The 16,728-nt window shown below is 40.0% G+C and overlaps 2 protein-coding genes across 2 annotated transcripts in view; one reads left to right on the top strand and one right to left on the bottom strand.

The window, feature by feature from the left end:
* The window catches only part of fndc4a (fibronectin type III domain containing 4a), a gene marked incomplete at its 5' end in the record, with an annotated part of 19,274 nt that extends 10,833 nt beyond the window's left edge, over nt 1–8,441 (top strand). Inside the window, one exon of the mRNA XM_010790707.1 lies at nt 8,323–8,441. Coding sequence (XP_010789009.1) covers nt 8,323–8,441 — 119 coding nt within the window. The remainder of the gene's footprint in view (nt 1–8,322) is intronic.
* An 830-nt stretch (nt 8,442–9,271) lies between these two features.
* The window catches only part of LOC104962277 (chloride channel protein 1-like), a 222,102-nt gene continuing 214,645 nt past the window's right edge, over nt 9,272–16,728 (bottom strand). Inside the window, exons 3-12 of the mRNA XM_010790706.1 lie at nt 16,018–16,149; nt 15,600–15,728; nt 14,614–14,747; nt 14,134–14,208; nt 13,910–13,988; nt 13,541–13,666; nt 12,589–12,673; nt 12,286–12,387; nt 11,851–11,935; nt 9,272–9,451 (exon numbers count right to left, since the gene is read on the bottom strand). Of these exons, the coding sequence (XP_010789008.1) occupies nt 9,272–9,451; nt 11,851–11,935; nt 12,286–12,387; nt 12,589–12,673; nt 13,541–13,666; nt 13,910–13,988; nt 14,134–14,208; nt 14,614–14,747; nt 15,600–15,728; nt 16,018–16,149 (1,127 nt within the window). The remainder of the gene's footprint in view (nt 9,452–11,850; nt 11,936–12,285; nt 12,388–12,588; nt 12,674–13,540; nt 13,667–13,909; nt 13,989–14,133; nt 14,209–14,613; nt 14,748–15,599; nt 15,729–16,017; nt 16,150–16,728) is intronic.

Here is a 16,728-nt window from a genome sequence, read left to right as displayed (position 1 = left end):
GGACGCTGCCGTCAATAGAAAGGAATAGGGGGAAAGACTTACACGTTCTCCTGGCGAGACCTCAAATCATCTTCGTAATATCTATCAAACTATAGATCCACATCCACTGGACGTGGATTCTAAAAGTACAATATACACTTCTCGCTAGAAATCTAATCAAAACGCATTTTAATGGCCAAACTATCCTACAATTTAGGATTTTCCAGAGAGGGTTATTAGTAATTATAAAACGGACAAGTCAAATCAAGCAATCTGATTGGTTCTTAGCCGTGATATACTGAGCGTATACCATGGGTAGAATTGTAAGTTACTTTTCACAACAAGTCAGTATCCCTCCGCGTCTACGAAAAACAGTATACCGATGGGCTGAAAAGCAAACTGCCTGCAGCTAAGGGGGTTGTCGACCCTCCGCTTCGCGTCGGGCCGAACCACGCCCCTTAGCTGTGATATAATGAGCATATACCACGGCCTGTCGTGAGCTATTGCTTAAATATATGTGTGTGTAAGAGTGTGTGTGTGTGTGTGTAAGAGTGTGTGTGTGTGTGTGTGTGTGTCCGCATATGTAGCCTGTTATTGTCTCATTATACCGCACTGTGAATGAATCAAAGTAAATATATAAGTCGAGTCGTCATGACACATCTTTCCATCCAGACAGAGGCTGCTGATGCTCCTGTCATTATTAATGGACGTCTCTTTAAAATGACCGCTCAGAGGAGAGGAGTTCTCATTTCTCTAACCGCCTGCTGCTTCCCCTCCTCTCCCCTCCTCGGCTCCTCGGCTCGCATCTCCTGTGGGTGGGACTAAGTCTCGAGGATAGGAGTCGAGGATAGGAGTCGAGGAGGGGAGTTAGAGAAATGAGAAAGGGCCCATGTGTTGGAGGGCTAGCCAATATAAGCGCAATCGTTACATAAAGATGCCATTATGTTACAGAAGTAAACAAAGGAGCCAATGAAGGCGTTTCAGGCGAGTGTGGGGAGGGGTGGGCAGGAGAAACTCACTCTGGAGGGAACTTTGGGATGTTGAGACATACACAGAAACCTATATTACAAACTACAGGAGAGGGAAAACTCAAAAAAGCATAATAGGGCCTGTTTAAATTACCATACTTCATTTTTTTCACCATAATACCATTTAAAGAAAATTATGATTATGTCTCATTATCCCAACTTTGTGAAAAAAGTCATCATCTATGGAGACTTATTTATTTCCTGCTGTCATTAGCATCTCAACCCTGCTGCATTTCTGCATTACCTCCGATAACGATATCACTATTGCCTCGGAACAACTGCTGCTGGCTGCCTGAAGTATGAATGCATTTAAGAGGCCTGTTTCCGTGCTACAAAGGTTTGAAATGTGTTTTGAATTTAAGAGAAATCACATTTGATTATTGCCTCGCAGCGCACCACCGCTAGATCAATCATAAATGGCAGTGTGAACAACAAACAAACATGGAGCCTCAGTAGTTGAGCTGAGGGGAGGGGAAAGCTAATAAAGAAAGATTTTAAAGCAATTGTTCTGTGATTGAAGTGCAGCGCTCCCCAGCCTCAGGCTATCAAATAAAGTCTGATCCCTCTTCCTCAATAACTCCCAAAATCTTTTAATGAGACCAAATCCTTTTAACTCATACTGCCGGAGTTATGAATATATCTGTGTATATGTGTTAGCCAGTTTGTGTGTGTGTTTGCACAGGAGAGCTGAGAGCCGTTTCCCCCTTCTGTCGGGGTGGAAAGAAGAGCAGCAGTTTCCTCTGGAGGAGAAATCACATCAAAGACATCAAAAGACCAAAATCACTGAGCGTAAATATCAGGCCGAATGAGTATCATCTCACAAGACCAATGAGAGTGTGCGAACCGCTGCTGGGATAAACCAAATATACCACCTCAGAGATTATTAAAGCTGAACTGCAGATGACCTATAAATGAGAAACACTATTTGTTCAATTTATTGCACCTGACAGACTTAGAGGTTTAATTAAGCAATGGCTTCAGTCTCAGAAGTAAACGTATGACCTCAGTGTGACTGGGACATAACATTTTAATTCGTTTTTTAACTCCCTTTTTATATGCTTATATTCCAGCCTGGTAATCTTATTAATAAAAGGTGATTTAATTTCACAGCAAAGATAAACTGAGTGCCAGTAACTACAGATAATTTATCTGCAGAGGAAAATGGTTACTTATTAGGCATCGTTGAGCCCTAAAATAACCAAATAAACACCACAGAAATGATAGCATTGCTCTAGAGACTCTTGTTTTTAACAATGTGAGGGTAGCCTTTTCATGACCCTCCTTGTGACTGAGTGAAGCCCCCCACATGCTATAAAAGGTCACAATCTATCAATTCAGTTTACAAAGTCATCCAAGCCCAGAAAACATGGTGTGTGCAACCTAACTCCATGAATACCATTTGCTTACAGAGCATTACCTCATTTCACTTGCTTTGCAAAACAAACAATATGCAAGCTATCTCTTAAGCAATGCCTAACCTCAAGTGAATTCCAAATGAAAGGTGGCGATTGCTCTGCTCGCTTCTCTGCCATCCTGCAACTTTTAATTAAGCATTAATCACTGGGAAGACGTAAGAGCCCTTTACCTCGCCCCCTGCTATTAGACTGTTTGGTACAGACGCAATGCACGGCATGTCTAAAGGAAGCAGCCTAGGAACTGTTGCATTTCAAACATGAGATGCTTAAAAGAATGTGAGCACAACTGTTGAAAACAACTTACGAAGGTGAAGGCATGTTGAGTTTTGTATGCAAGTCTTCAAACTACTGGGTGGCCAAGACTACAATAATACTATTGCAAGTTAAAGTATGTCTTACTTTTAGGAGGTAAAACTTGTGTAAATGTGTACCGAGATAAAAGTTAACAGTAAAGTGGAGGGAAGGAGGATAAATAAAATGTATCTGACGAGGTTATATGATAGACCTATGTACAGTAAAGGCTTCCACAATACACCATAAAGCCCATATATCCTAACCAACAGTCAATTCCTGATGGCGCTTTGCAGCCCTACGACTGATTATGTTTTAAACAGCTGTCCTCGGTGTAGCATAACTTAAAACAACCAGAAAACAGGAAAACAACTCAATTACACAAAACATACCAACAATTTAAAAGAGCTTTTGACACCATGGCGTGTGCAACAAGCACATCAATCAATTAACATGCCTCTTTTAATTGAGTCAACAGCAGAATATAAACTATAAACAATAGTAGCAGCAGACCCACATTATAAAGCATAAACAGAGCAGCAGACTTTGAATGCACATCCCACAAATACTGTTCTTCACCATCAGAGCAATAGTTTGTTTACCCACCTGTACAACTCCATTCTGTGAAGTCCTCCTCTGTTCCAGGTTCAACTTCTTTTCAGCAAAACCAAATCATAGCAGTCCATTCGGCCTTGCTTCCCATGAGCTCCTTCGTTTGTTTGTGTGTTTTTGTTTGTTTTTACATTTGTAGTTTATTGAGACTCTGTAGTTACAACTCAAACAGCTAAAGTCTTCTAACACCAAAGTGAAGGTGGAAGTTTTAGGATGAACACAGAAGCATTTCAGCATTGAACTAGCAAGTTAGGTGGACCGGTGCACCTGTCGAGCACGCAAAAACGTGGGTGCGTTTGATTTGTGTGACGTAGCGTGTTGACCGGGTGGTGCAAACCCCTGAAGTGTTTGCACTTTCTGTGACCTCTTTTTTTTATCAATGTTTTTACAACAGCATATTTAAAATTGATGTGTAACATTATTCAAGAAGGAAACTTGACAAACAATTCAATTTCAGGATCGGACATGTTTTTATATGTTTTGAAGTTATAAAGATGGAAAAGGCTGCTGTGTTAAATAGTAAATAACACAGCACAGAAATTCCACACTGACTTGAAGAGATTGTCGGACTACAAATCGTGAACATTTTAAACAATAACTCTGTCAATATGGCACTACAACAACAAAACAAATTTTAGAATTTGTAGGCCTACTAGTGTTTCAAATACATTGTTTCTTGTGTTACTTTGTACCCCTGTTTCTGACAGGTGTGTGGGTATGTTTAAAAACTAAAAACTAAAATTAAGTAAAGTAAATGGATGTTGGTGTTTTTTAACTACGCCGAGGACTATGATGCTTTCCTAATTTGCTATCACAGGATTATTTGTTTACACAGACTTCACAACAAAACAACTGTGTTACTGTCATGAGACTGAAAGTATAGTTTTACTTTAACCCTCTGCTTTTATTGGCCCGGAGCAGCTAACTTGTTTGGCCTTGGGGCCACTTTTTGCAAAGCGACAGGAGGCTAGGGGGCCGGTATAAATCAGTTTTATTGTCTTCCACAAGCTCTGTGAGACATGATGTATTTCTATGTAGCCTCGCACCTTATTTACATTAAAGGTACAAAAGAAAATTCCCATTGTGAGTCAATTTATCTCATTGTGAATTAGCTTTTAAAATGTTCGAGGGGCCACTTGGCATACTATCAAAGAGGCCGTAAATTATGGATTACTTATAGGCACTAATATGTGACATACAATACAAAAAGCATAATCAATGTGTACTAAAAAATAGAACAATGACCTCCACATAAATGTCCAGTTCTCACAGCCATTAGGCTCCTTCCTTCTGTCTCTTCTCAGCGGTGTCAAACTGATTTCTTCTCATGCCTGATGGGTCAAAGGAAATGCATGATGACCCATTTCAGCCACGGGTGTTTAACTTGTTTAATCTGCTCTGGCATAAATATCTGTTGTACAAAGCTTCACTAACGCCAGTCTTTTTTCCCGGCTGATCACAGGGCAGAAGCCGGGCTGCTGTGTCTGTGACTGACAGCAAATGACCTCCGAAAGCTATAAATGCCCGTTCCTCTTTGTGCACGGGTGGATTGAGGTGTGGGCTGACCTTGTTTTCACCCTTTTTTAATGACAAAGTGTTCATCTGCTAGGAGGGCCGGCTATCTGATAACTGCTACTTCCTCTGAAGTTGGGAAGGTCATTATCAAAGGGGAGGCAGAGTGAGAGACTAACATTAAAGAGCTCACGGTCCACTGAACTGAAGGATACTCATTAAGAGACAAGCTGCATGTACACATATGCATTCAGATGAGACAACATAAAGGATAACTGTTATTTCAACCTGGGCCGTACATTCCTCCTGGCAATAATACTAATAATAATATTAACCTTTCATCTGACAAGATAATTGCTGTAAATGTGATCATACAGCTACTGAACACACCCACACATTAGCCAAATGGATTCAGAAGACAAATTAGGCAAGTGGTGGAATTCTGTCTTGAAAACAGCCATCACCATTTACAGACGCACATTTTGTGATTATTTACAACATATAGTTTTCTCCCAGAACAAATGTGGTTTGGTAAAACTTTCATCTAATGGACCCTGGATATTCACAGTTTTCAGCATTAACTGTGGAGAATGTAATGTAATCAACTGCAATAAAAGATACAGTCCCTTCCAAAACTATTGGAACAGCGAGGCCAATTGCTTTATTTTTGCTGTACACTGAAAACTATTTGGGTTATTAAGACTGGCAAAGTACTAATATATTGCTTTCCTGCAATGTTAACTCCTGCATGTTTAAGCACTTATTTTAACTGATATTATACATATGTATTATACTCTTATAAGATGTATGTAGGTAGTATAATAAATGTGCAGAATATTTAATGGTGGAGGTATACACACATATTGATAGATGTCTTGTAATGCACTGTTGAGGAACCTGCGACCCAAGTTCCTAATCTCCGTCTTCGTCAGGTATTGAACATTCAATAAATAAAGAACACAGAATTATTAAATATAAAACACAGAATTTTTGTGATTATACTAAATGATTTAAAAATAAACACCACTGCATATTTACAACTGTTACACATGCCGATGTAACACAAATGTTTCCAGCTTGCGATCAATAAAGTATATCTTATCTTAAGATGATCGATGGCTACTGCCATATTTGCAAAATTTGCCTCTGAACCTTGACAAGTGCATGTTTCAGGCTCATCAATTAACAACAGGAGGGTTCACAAACCTAAGACCAGCTGTTAAATAAAGCTTTTCTGACCTTAGCTGGCTGCCATTATGGGCACAAGCAATTTTCCCCCATCTATTAATTATATGTTTTAAATTTGAGTGTTTCCTATCCCCTAAACCTCCAGGGATATACACAGTTTAATACTGGCAACATCTTATTATGGGAAATACGAAAACGTCTTTTAAAACTACAACTCCCAGTAGAGACGTGCCATAGATAGAGAACATGTTGTGAAACACAATAGCCAGATAGCAGCGTCCCTAGCAACAAGTAACAAGTAGTTAATAATAATAAAAGACATTACGAAAAAGGCATTTTAAACAGTCATTAAAAAGCAACACAATCTACCTGCATTGCATTACTCTAAACGTGTAATAACGTGCTTTAACCAGTAGGTGGTTTGGGTTAAAAAGCTGTCAAGTTTACAGTGTTAACAAAATAAAATATACTGCTGTTTCTGGTTTAGTTTACGACGGATATATTTAGTTAATGTTTTGATATTTGTAACACAAAAGCGATGGAAAAAACCCACAGCAACACAGAAAAGATGGTCTTAACATGACCCAGCGATCTAGTAGTTAATAAAAAACAATAATATCAAAACAAAATATTACTACTAACTTTATTGTGAAATTCAAACTGAACGGTAAAAGAATAGTTTCCGGTCTATTTTGAGCCCGATCTCTGTAGATAAATAAAAATAAAGAACTACGACAGATGTGTAATATATTTAATGCAGCCGAACCNCATGTGCCCTCAGTTTTAGGTTTGATTGAAGGTCATTCCAAGACCAAGGACCGTAATAAAAAAGACTCCTTTTTCCAGCCTCAGTCCGCACAGCAGGTGGCACCTGCTGTGCGGACTGAGGCTGGAAAAAGGAGTCTTTTTTATTACGGTCCTTGGTCTTGGAATGACCTTCAATCAAACCTAAAACTGAGGGCACATGTCCCTATAACATGTTTTAAATTGAAGTTTTCTGAAGTCCTTACAACCAGCTGCTCTTGCAGTAATAAGTAGTGTACCTTTCTTACTGTCCTAATGTGCACAATGTAGTGACAGCTTTTTTGTCTTTTGTTTTCTTAGTTATGTTCTCTGTATTTTATATGTTTGTGTTATGTGTTATGTGTAACGTTGCTGCCTTCTTGGCCAGGTCAGCATTGAAAATTAGATTGTATCTCAATGCTTTTATCTGGTTAAATAAAAAATAAAAATAATAACTACTTTACCGTAAGACATTAAAACATGAAATGTCAAACATGAGGCTTGAAACAGTGCTGGAGTTGTTGTCCAATCCTGCTTCATTAAATCATTTACAGGCAAGCAGTAGCAACATGAAACACAGCAGCAGTAGCAATGTGAACGCAATAGCAGGGCAGAAACGCAGCAATAGCGAGGCAGAGGCAGACCTGGCAGCTTAAATAGAGCGGCACGTTTAGGAGAATGCGTTGGTTGGTTGTAAGAGGGACGAGGTGCGTCACGTGTCAATGTCTCATTGGCGCTCGAGTTGACTGCCTGAACTAGCTTGCAGGCTTTGCCCCATTTGGCCTAAATGAGTTGGACAATATTTGAAAAATCCAATTTTTTGTGTGTGTGATCTTGGATCAATTGATTATTCTCAGCTCTATTCAATTCCAGTCGGACTGTCATCTAGTTCTTTCAGATGAGGTCCTCTGCACTGACATTGTCTGGGTGGTAATGACACCACCCACTCATTGTATGGGCATGGGCAGTTGCAGCTCTTCAGTGGGAGGCATTAGGTCTTACCACATGCTCAATAAATACACAAGAGAACGTTCAGTACAAAGGCACCAGACAGCTCTCAGGTTATCCATATCAGTTAATTGCCTGAGTTTATATACCGGTCCGTGCTAGATTTTGTTACTGAGGCTACAAGCTCTATGACACTGCTTGTTCTCTTCCAACCTGTTAGTTCACTGACACTGCTTTAAAGATTAAAATACCCTGACGCTGCTTTAAAGATTAAAATACCCAAACTCTTGAAACTGTCATCAATGCTTTCATCTCCATTAGATTAGATTACTGCAATTGACTCCTCCTGGTATAAGTAAAAAAATCCCTCTCCCGCCTCCAGCTCATCTAAACTATGCTGCAAAGGATTTTAACCCAGTCCAGGAAATATAACATCACACCGATCACGCCTTGCATTGGCTACCTGTTGCTTTTAGAATCGATTTGAGGTTCCATTGCTGACTTGTAAGGCTTCGCGAGGCCTCACCACAAGCTGTCTATCTGACCTGTTAATGCCCCATGCCCAGTCCCCCACCCTGAGATCCTAAGAGGCATCGCTGCTGGTCGTTCCAAGGTCCAGATTCAAACACAAAGGAGACAGAGCCTTTGCTGTCAGAGCTCCTGGACGTTTGAACAACCTCCCTGAGGAGATCAGGGCTGCAAAATCTGTCAGCACTTTTAAGTCACTTTAGCTTTTTTGTGATTTTTTTTTGTGTCATTTATTCTTAATATTTGCATTTTTGTTTTACTATTTTCTATGTTAAGATGCTATTGTTTAGTTCACTTGCTCTTTGTGTATTTGTATGTCAAAGCACTTTGTAGCTATGTTTCAAAGGTGCTATATGAATCCATTTAATTATTATTATTATTTGTATTATTATTTTAAAATGATATATGCCGCTTATTAAAAGTATTGAAGCTGCTTTGTTATCGTGGGGTAGTAATCAACATGTATTTGGGTAGTTCCTAGTCTGTTAGTAGTCATCTGTCCCCCTGTGTGCAGGCACATTCAATCCAGAACCTACACCAGAATTCTGGTCATGTCACTGCTGATAACTACTGAGATAGAAGGGATGTGTGTGTGTGTGTGTGTGTGTGTGTGTGTGTGTGTGTGTGTGTGTGTGTGTGTGTGTGTGTGTGTGTGTGTGTACACAGCTGCTTACAAGAAAACACAAGACTGCTAGAACTGCTGGCAGCTTGCCAGAACTGTTGACCTTGGCCAGAAAGACAAGAAGAAGACAAAGGCACACAAACACACACACTTCAACAACACACCACATGAGTGACCTGCAACAAATGTACCCAATGAAGAGGAGGACGATGATGACGTAAATGCTTACGTCAGGTGGAGAAAGCAGTACATGAGCAGTATACTCATTCACACTTTTGCCCAATCCAAACACAATCACACACTTAAACGATGACACACACACACTCGACCATCAAACCAACCCCTATCCAATCCAGCAAAAAAGCCTAAACTTTGAGCGAGCCACACACCTTCATGAATAGGAAGAGCAGCAGGATGACGAAGACACTGACGTCAGGGTGAAGCCAGGCGGCGGAGAGGCCCAGACCCACCGGAGGAGAAGACCCCGAAATCTTTGTCCACGTAAAGTTGTCAAACAGGGAGTTGATACACTCTCTTGGCATCAGCTGGAGAGGGGGAGGAGAGGAAGGAGAAGCGGATGGAATGGATGAGAGAAGTGGCAAATACGGGGATAAAGGAAAAGGACAGGGTAAAGTGGGAGAAGGGGGGGGGGGTAGTAGAGAGGGAATTAGATGATAATTACAGAGGAAGTGAAGAGGAGAAAGACAGGGAAGTGTAAAGAAACTGGAGGAAAAAAAAGAGGCAGAAAGGAAAGAAAAAGAAGGAAGAGTCGAAAGAGGGATGAAAAGCGAGTGATAGAGAAGGATGGGAGGAATAGAGACTAAGGGAGGGATGTGAGAGGAAGCTTTGGGAGAAGAAGCCAAAGAGAGAGGAGTGATACAAAGAAATAATAGAAAAACATGTGTTGAGGAGATGAAAGAATGCAAGGAGGAAATGTATGAGAAAAGAGTACAAATAAGTGTAGGGAGGAAGAAAGTCAAGCGGGACAAACAGACAGGAAGTCATCCGTAAAGCTGGAAGCAGACGGGTACGGGTGGCCGTGTCCAATGACTCATTCTCTTTAGATGACTCATGAATGACTAATTCACTTTTGCAGCGTTTTGCACCACATTTTGCATAGATGCCGCTGAATCGCTCACAGGCACAAATCACACTACATCTCACATCTGCTTAACACCGCTGCGGGGGGAAACAACGCCAACTTTATTTCATTTTTTCTGCTTCCTCCTTGAGCTACGCTTGAATGGAGAGCCTGGAGCTGATGGCTCGGTGTGTGAGAGGGAGATGTTGAGGATCTGCTCTGTGAAAGGCCGCTGTGGGCCTTAGATGGAGCTGGATGTAATAATAGGCTTTGCTGCGCCTTTTAGAAGTTCTGGGTTCACGTCTGGTTCACAACTCATGTAGCTTTTAATCTCCTCTCTCTGAGCTGCCGCTGCTGCTGTCACTCTGCGCTGTGCTATCAAGTTGGATTGGAAGCATTTCATTTCCCAAAATATATATGGGATTACTTTTCTTAACTGAAATGTTTTAAATGTATCACTTTACTTCACAGCCATTGCTGTTATAAAAAGGTGTGCAACGTTTATACAATAAGGGCGTGAAAGATATGCACTAAGGGCAAGGGGAAAGGGAAAAAACATGTTAAGGTGTCGCTGAGTGGCATGTGCACACGGATAGATACACATGCAGTTACAAAAGCAAATGACAAACGCCTCGCTCATACTAGGTGGGAACTGCACATTTTATCGACAATCAAAATCGTTATATGGACTAGTGCAATTTTCAAATGTCAGGAAGTATTTGATAAAAGGCAAAATATGTTAAGATACATTTCTCAATGTAATATTGTGGTGCTGCATTCTACTGACTTAATAAAACAACTTTGTGAGGTGCAGATCCTCTTTTCCAAATTGGGATGCCCTACACATGGTTATATATAACTACTGTATAGCTGGAAGAGCTTTCACCTTAAAACTCCAGTTGTTCACGAAAAAGGGAACAAGCCATCCAATCAAGGATAAGAAGCACAGACACTGACATCACAGTAAGGCCACATATGCATATTAGTAAGCTGATGGTGCTCAGAATATTCAAGCATAGATTTGGTTCTTGCTTTAGCAGCATAGCTTACAGCTCCTTTCCTAATACCAATTATTAGAATCATTTTGGTGACACACTTTATCGAGCTCGCTGTCACACTTTGACAAACACTGAAAATAATGAGGCTTTCGGCAAACCGTGTTAAAACAGCCCAGTAGATTTAAATGAATGTATTATTTCTCAATTATTTAATACTAATTGGTGTTACCACTGCCAGATCAAAGGCTGTGGTTGTTCCCCTCAAAGCTGCACAAGGGAAAGGTTCATGTAAGTGTCTCCCTGTGAAGCCGGTAGGTCACAGTTTGAACTTCGATAGGCTTTGATCCTGTGATGTAGCTTCCGTAAATTTAACACAGCAGGCTCATATTTATTACGTCTACAACTCTGTGATGATGCCTCGCACTGAAGGAATCCAATAACATCAAATATGATATATAATAATGTTGGTCATTTTGCTTTCTGGATATTTTTCATCATGGCCTGCAGATGGATACTGGACAGCACAACGTTGATCTGTATTGTTTGAAAGCAGGCATACATAACACAAATGTACTGGGAGATATACCAATGAAATTCCACAATTGATTTCTAAAGTCCTCAGTTCAAAGTTAGACACAAGCCCATAGCGCACTACAGCTCCTACGGTAATGTACCAAACCGCGTACTGTGTTGTGTCCAGAAATGTGGTATTGACTTTTCTCATGACATCCCTAGCTCCTGATAATTGCTTCTTTGGGTGGCATTTACTGGTGCTGTATGTTGAGAAACTGACAAAAAGACAACTTCCTTGTGGTCTCCCTGTCTGAATGACTGAAATGTGGGATAACAAGATATGATCTCTGACCTCTCCTGCCATGAACTGTCCAAACCCAGGTGGGAAGGTCAGGGTGGCGATGACCAGTGTTACCACAGCAGGGAAAATCAGCCGGCTGGGGGGGAACAGAAGAAAAATTGAATGTAAATAATAAACAGATTATTTCTCATGAACAACATTTTAGACTCAAACACTACATTTACAAGGAAAAATGCAATTAATTGATACAAATACTTCAAACTGTAAATGCAGTATATAAACCTAGGATTAGCTGCCAATAATATTAAAGCATATAATATACTGTATATAAACTCAATAATTAATTCATATTTAATTTTGATTTGGCATCAGTCAATGTAGATTAAGTGCGTAACTATTAAAATCCTATACCATCCTATATGCTTTAACCAATTCAATTATAGCAAATGTAAAAAAGTATATCAAGCGTTTTGAGCAAAGACTCACTGTTTGGTGAGAAAGCGTGTCATGGCGTTGGGGCGTCTCATGAACAGCACCACCTGTCTGTTGAGATAGACGAAGAACGCCCCCAAGAACCCACAGGAGATCCTGCCAAAACAAATAAACTCCACATTAGCCAAGTTAATTCATTTGTTCATGCCTGTGTGTTATACAGCACGTCCCTCCATTTCCTCCCTTGAGGTAAACAGTGAGTAATTGGATTCTCAATGTTTTAAATGCTACATTTGCATAAAGCACACACAAAGACGCTGCCATGAACACCTTTGTCTCCATTATCCAGCCACTCACCCAATGATGGCGAAGGCAGGCAGCTCCTGCAGGTCAAAAGGGAAATCCATGCGGAAGTTTGTCCTGAACAGAGCAGTGATGGTTACTGGAAAACAAGAAAAAAGAGAGAGGAAATTCACGCAATCACTTTTTAGTGATCAAAGTACAGGATAGGTACTTTGACTCAAATATTATAAAATGATTATTAAATAGAATTGTCAATAGTTATTGGTTTACAGCAGCGGCTGCTGTCGTATTTCCTTTAAAGGGGCATTTAAACAAATATTTTCAACCATCTCTGTATTACTGAGGCACTGATCAACTTCCTCGCATTACAAGGTCACTCTAGTGTGAGTGTGGGTCTGTTCGAAATCATAAACTAACATAACATTCTTACTTACTAAAATTGATTACGCTAAATTATTTATTCAGTTTAATTTGACTTAAAATAGTTATGAGAATATATTCAATTTAGTAGAAGAGGTCATGTAGATTTACATTCGTGACAAACACTTTATATTTAACGGAGGTTAGGGCCAGTAACAGTTTGATTGATTCAGTCAAGTAATGCAAGGAACACATGACACTTGAGTTGACAGTCTGGTGGTAATGACTATAGATTGCATAAAATAGCTGGTGACATTATTGTTACTACTAATATATAGATTGAGTGTGTATTACACAGTAACATCATATTCAATTTTGATCACAGCAGTCACTTAAACATTCCTTCAGGACCCTTGGGTGACCCATATCAGGTAATAAAATACTGCTCTGCTTCATATTAGAGGAGGGCATTGTCAATTTGGTAAATAAATGATGTGCCTTTTCATTTTTGAAGTAAGGGTGCCCTCTAGTGCTTGCTTGATAAAGAGAAAATGTCATAATATTGGCCAGTATCTCACACACCAATACAACATTAAAATAAGTGTCAAAATGATGATGAAAACTTTTTCTCCAACCAGTACAGTACCTGCATCTTTGTTGAACACGGATAACACTCTGAATATGAAGGCACTAAATGTAGCAGCAAAGTATCCTCTCCAGTAGTTTCTCACAGCAAAGTATGTGGATGTTACTTCTATACTAAAGAGCACACCTGGTGGAAAAGACAACAAGGAAATATGCAGCAATCAAACAGGCAGGAACATAAAAAAAAGCAAGAAAGGTGCATGTAAAACAACCTGGTCTTTCCTGTGAAATGGAACACTTGTGGATACTTAAATAAATGTTAAACCCCTTGAACATAGCTTACAATTTAAATCTACTGGGTATATACAAATGAGGGAAGATGTGGGATGTGAAAAAGAGAGAGACACAGAGAAGAGAGAAGACTGTGTACCTCCAAGTGGAGTCCCAAAGCAGCAGCCCACCCCGACAGCACAGCCCACTGTAAGGATGTCTGTGTAACAGTATGGATTCTACTGATCCAGAGAGGAGGAAGAGGAGGGAGGATTGAGAGAACAGAAAGATGACATATAGATGAGTATACATACAGTACACATTTTATTATAATCACAGGTAACAGTTGCTTGAAAATTCAATATTTTCTTAACATCAGCTTACCTGAGCTCCTGAAAAGAAGGACATGAACCTGCTGAGAACGGCAGCACAGATACTGGCGATGTGGACAAACGGGCCCTGAGAGGACATGAAGTACAGTTCATCCAAAAACGTTTTATAGCAGTGTGTGTGTGCAGTACAATACCAAAGACCAGAGGAAAGATGCACTTGATGGTTGAATTAAATGAAAAAGGTAGAGGGAGTGTTGAAGCCATTTTGCACATTTACCTGGATTACATCGTATTGTGATTATCGTTTTGATTGATGCAGCTATTATTGTGAATACTGATGAATAATATGGAGGACAGATGAACAGGTATCTACTATAAGCAGGGGAAAACCATTTTCAACCTTTTAATATTTGTTCTACTTTCCTTTAAATAAATAGATGACAATTGTGTGGAAATGCACATTGATATTCTGACAGCTTCATACAGGAAGAGATTGGTTACTTAATCAATGATACAAATGTGGTTGACCCACCTCTTTGCCTACAGGCATCCCGCTGCCCAGGGCAGCCGTCAGGCCGATGACTTTAGCAGCAAAGGCCCTGAGAGTTAGATATTCCTTCAGCACCACGCCTCTCAGGATGGTCTTCAGCTCCGGGATGCCAGAACCTGAGACACAAGGGGAACAAAAGGTTGTTTGGAGGGGAACAGGGGAATCAGTGAATCATTTGAATTATAGAATACAAATTTGTGTAGAGAAGGGCTGTAAAGAAATATTTTAAATGTAAGTATATTTTCCAAAAAAACATAAGAATAAGAACATTATTTTTGATTGTAGGAGCGTCAAAAAGCAGCACTATGGTCACAACATCACTTTAACTAAATAGAGATACATGTGATATCAGGCCAAGCTGAACGATGTTTGACAACATTGCCAATGTTGGATATTTTTGATATTCAAACTGAAAGCATTAAATAAACACACACACAAGTAATTTAAGTCATCGAGTCATGTCACAAGTCTTTTACTTCCTAGTCAAGTTAAGTATTTACTGTCCAGTTCATTGGAGTGTTTTGATTAAACAACATTATTTTTGACAGCCCAAGTCTGAAGCTTATGTCCCACAGCTGTACAGCCACATTTGAAAAGAAAATGCCCGTTGACTCTGCAGCGACTGTACAGCAGCATCCATGTGAAATGTTGGACAAAGAAGCAAGATCCCATTTTAAGCACTTTCTCTACACCTGCTTAAAATAGCTTAAGTAATAAACCTATTAGATAAAGAACATTCCTGTCAGTTTGAATAATGCACCCTGAAGGGATAAACTCTACAGGGTTTAATTTCAATAAAATGCTACAGCATCTCATTTCACTGATTAGCTGAGATGACTATTCCAATATGTGATTAAATACTAAATGTACATTGTCTAATATGCAGTCATAATTTAGAGGTAATTGACCAGAAACTATAGGTAGACGAGCACAGAGAACACAGCCATAAGGAGGACTGGGCTACAGACCAATAGCCTGAGGAGCGACCAGGTGACAGAAGAGGGAGGAGAACAGGATGAAGATCAGGGGATATGAAACCCAGGCCAGGTACTGCAAGGCGATTTTCCCCTTCAGCTCCCCATAAATCCATTTATAGGCTGAAGGTGGGTGGAAGGAAGATAAAGGAAGTGATAAAAAAGGGGGGAAATTGGGAAATTATAAACAAAAGAACAATGGCTAAAAATAAATTAATGAATAGCTGCACTTTAGGAAGATATAAAAATAATGCAAGATAGATGCAGAAGATGGAAAATAAGTTATGAAACAAAGAATAACAAAATTCAGAGAAGAAAAGAAAGCTGCAAATATCCAATCTATTTTTGCTCCAGCTTGGCCTCTACTCTACTTTGTTAGATCTGCAATGCATTCTGGGTTTTGTAGACTTACCTTGCAGGCTTTTTGCGCTGGCATAGTCCATTGTCCAGCTGACCAATGCCATTGTGATGCCCAGCATAATGAGGAAGATCCAGTCTTCTCCCAACCTGGTCACCAGGAATCGCTGCACCCATGCTATGCAGTCTGACAAAACCAAAAACCACAACAAAGTAGTAGTAAAAGTTTATTGACCTTCTTTGTTTATTCTTTGGTAGACCCTCCAGAAAAACGCGATTCTGCAATCGCAGAATTTACCGCATAATCAGCAAAATGGCGCATATTTTTAAAAGGCCGCATATTTATCAAAAGGCCGCATAATCCCCGCATTTTCCACACAAAGTTGAGAAAAAAAAAAGTTAACTCGTCTTGATGTGAAGTAGTGATGATGATGATAATGATGATAATGATGATGATGATGACGCGACGTCATCAGCTGGCGCATCACAGAAGGTAAACAACACCGTACAGTGAACGTGTGGAACTCACACGAGAGAGAAAACACCAAGATGAAAAAATCTAATCCATCTCATTTACCGACGAACATTTCTGCTAAAGACCGGGCAAAGCAGTACCCCGATGTCTTTCACCAAAGTGGGGGGAAACTATTCTGCACCCCGTGCAACTGTGTGTTGGAGCATAAGAGAAAGTCGACGGTGACGACCCACTTTGATTCATTCAAACATTCGAAAATGCTTTCTGCTGCTGCGGACAAGAAAGCCAAAC

Source organism: Notothenia coriiceps, unplaced genomic scaffold, assembly GCF_000735185.1.
Source record: "Notothenia coriiceps isolate Sejong01 unplaced genomic scaffold, NC01 NC01_scaffold00034543, whole genome shotgun sequence".
Lineage (NCBI taxonomy): Eukaryota > Metazoa > Chordata > Actinopteri > Perciformes > Nototheniidae > Notothenia > Notothenia coriiceps.
This window is presented reverse-complemented; position numbering and strand designations above follow the sequence as displayed.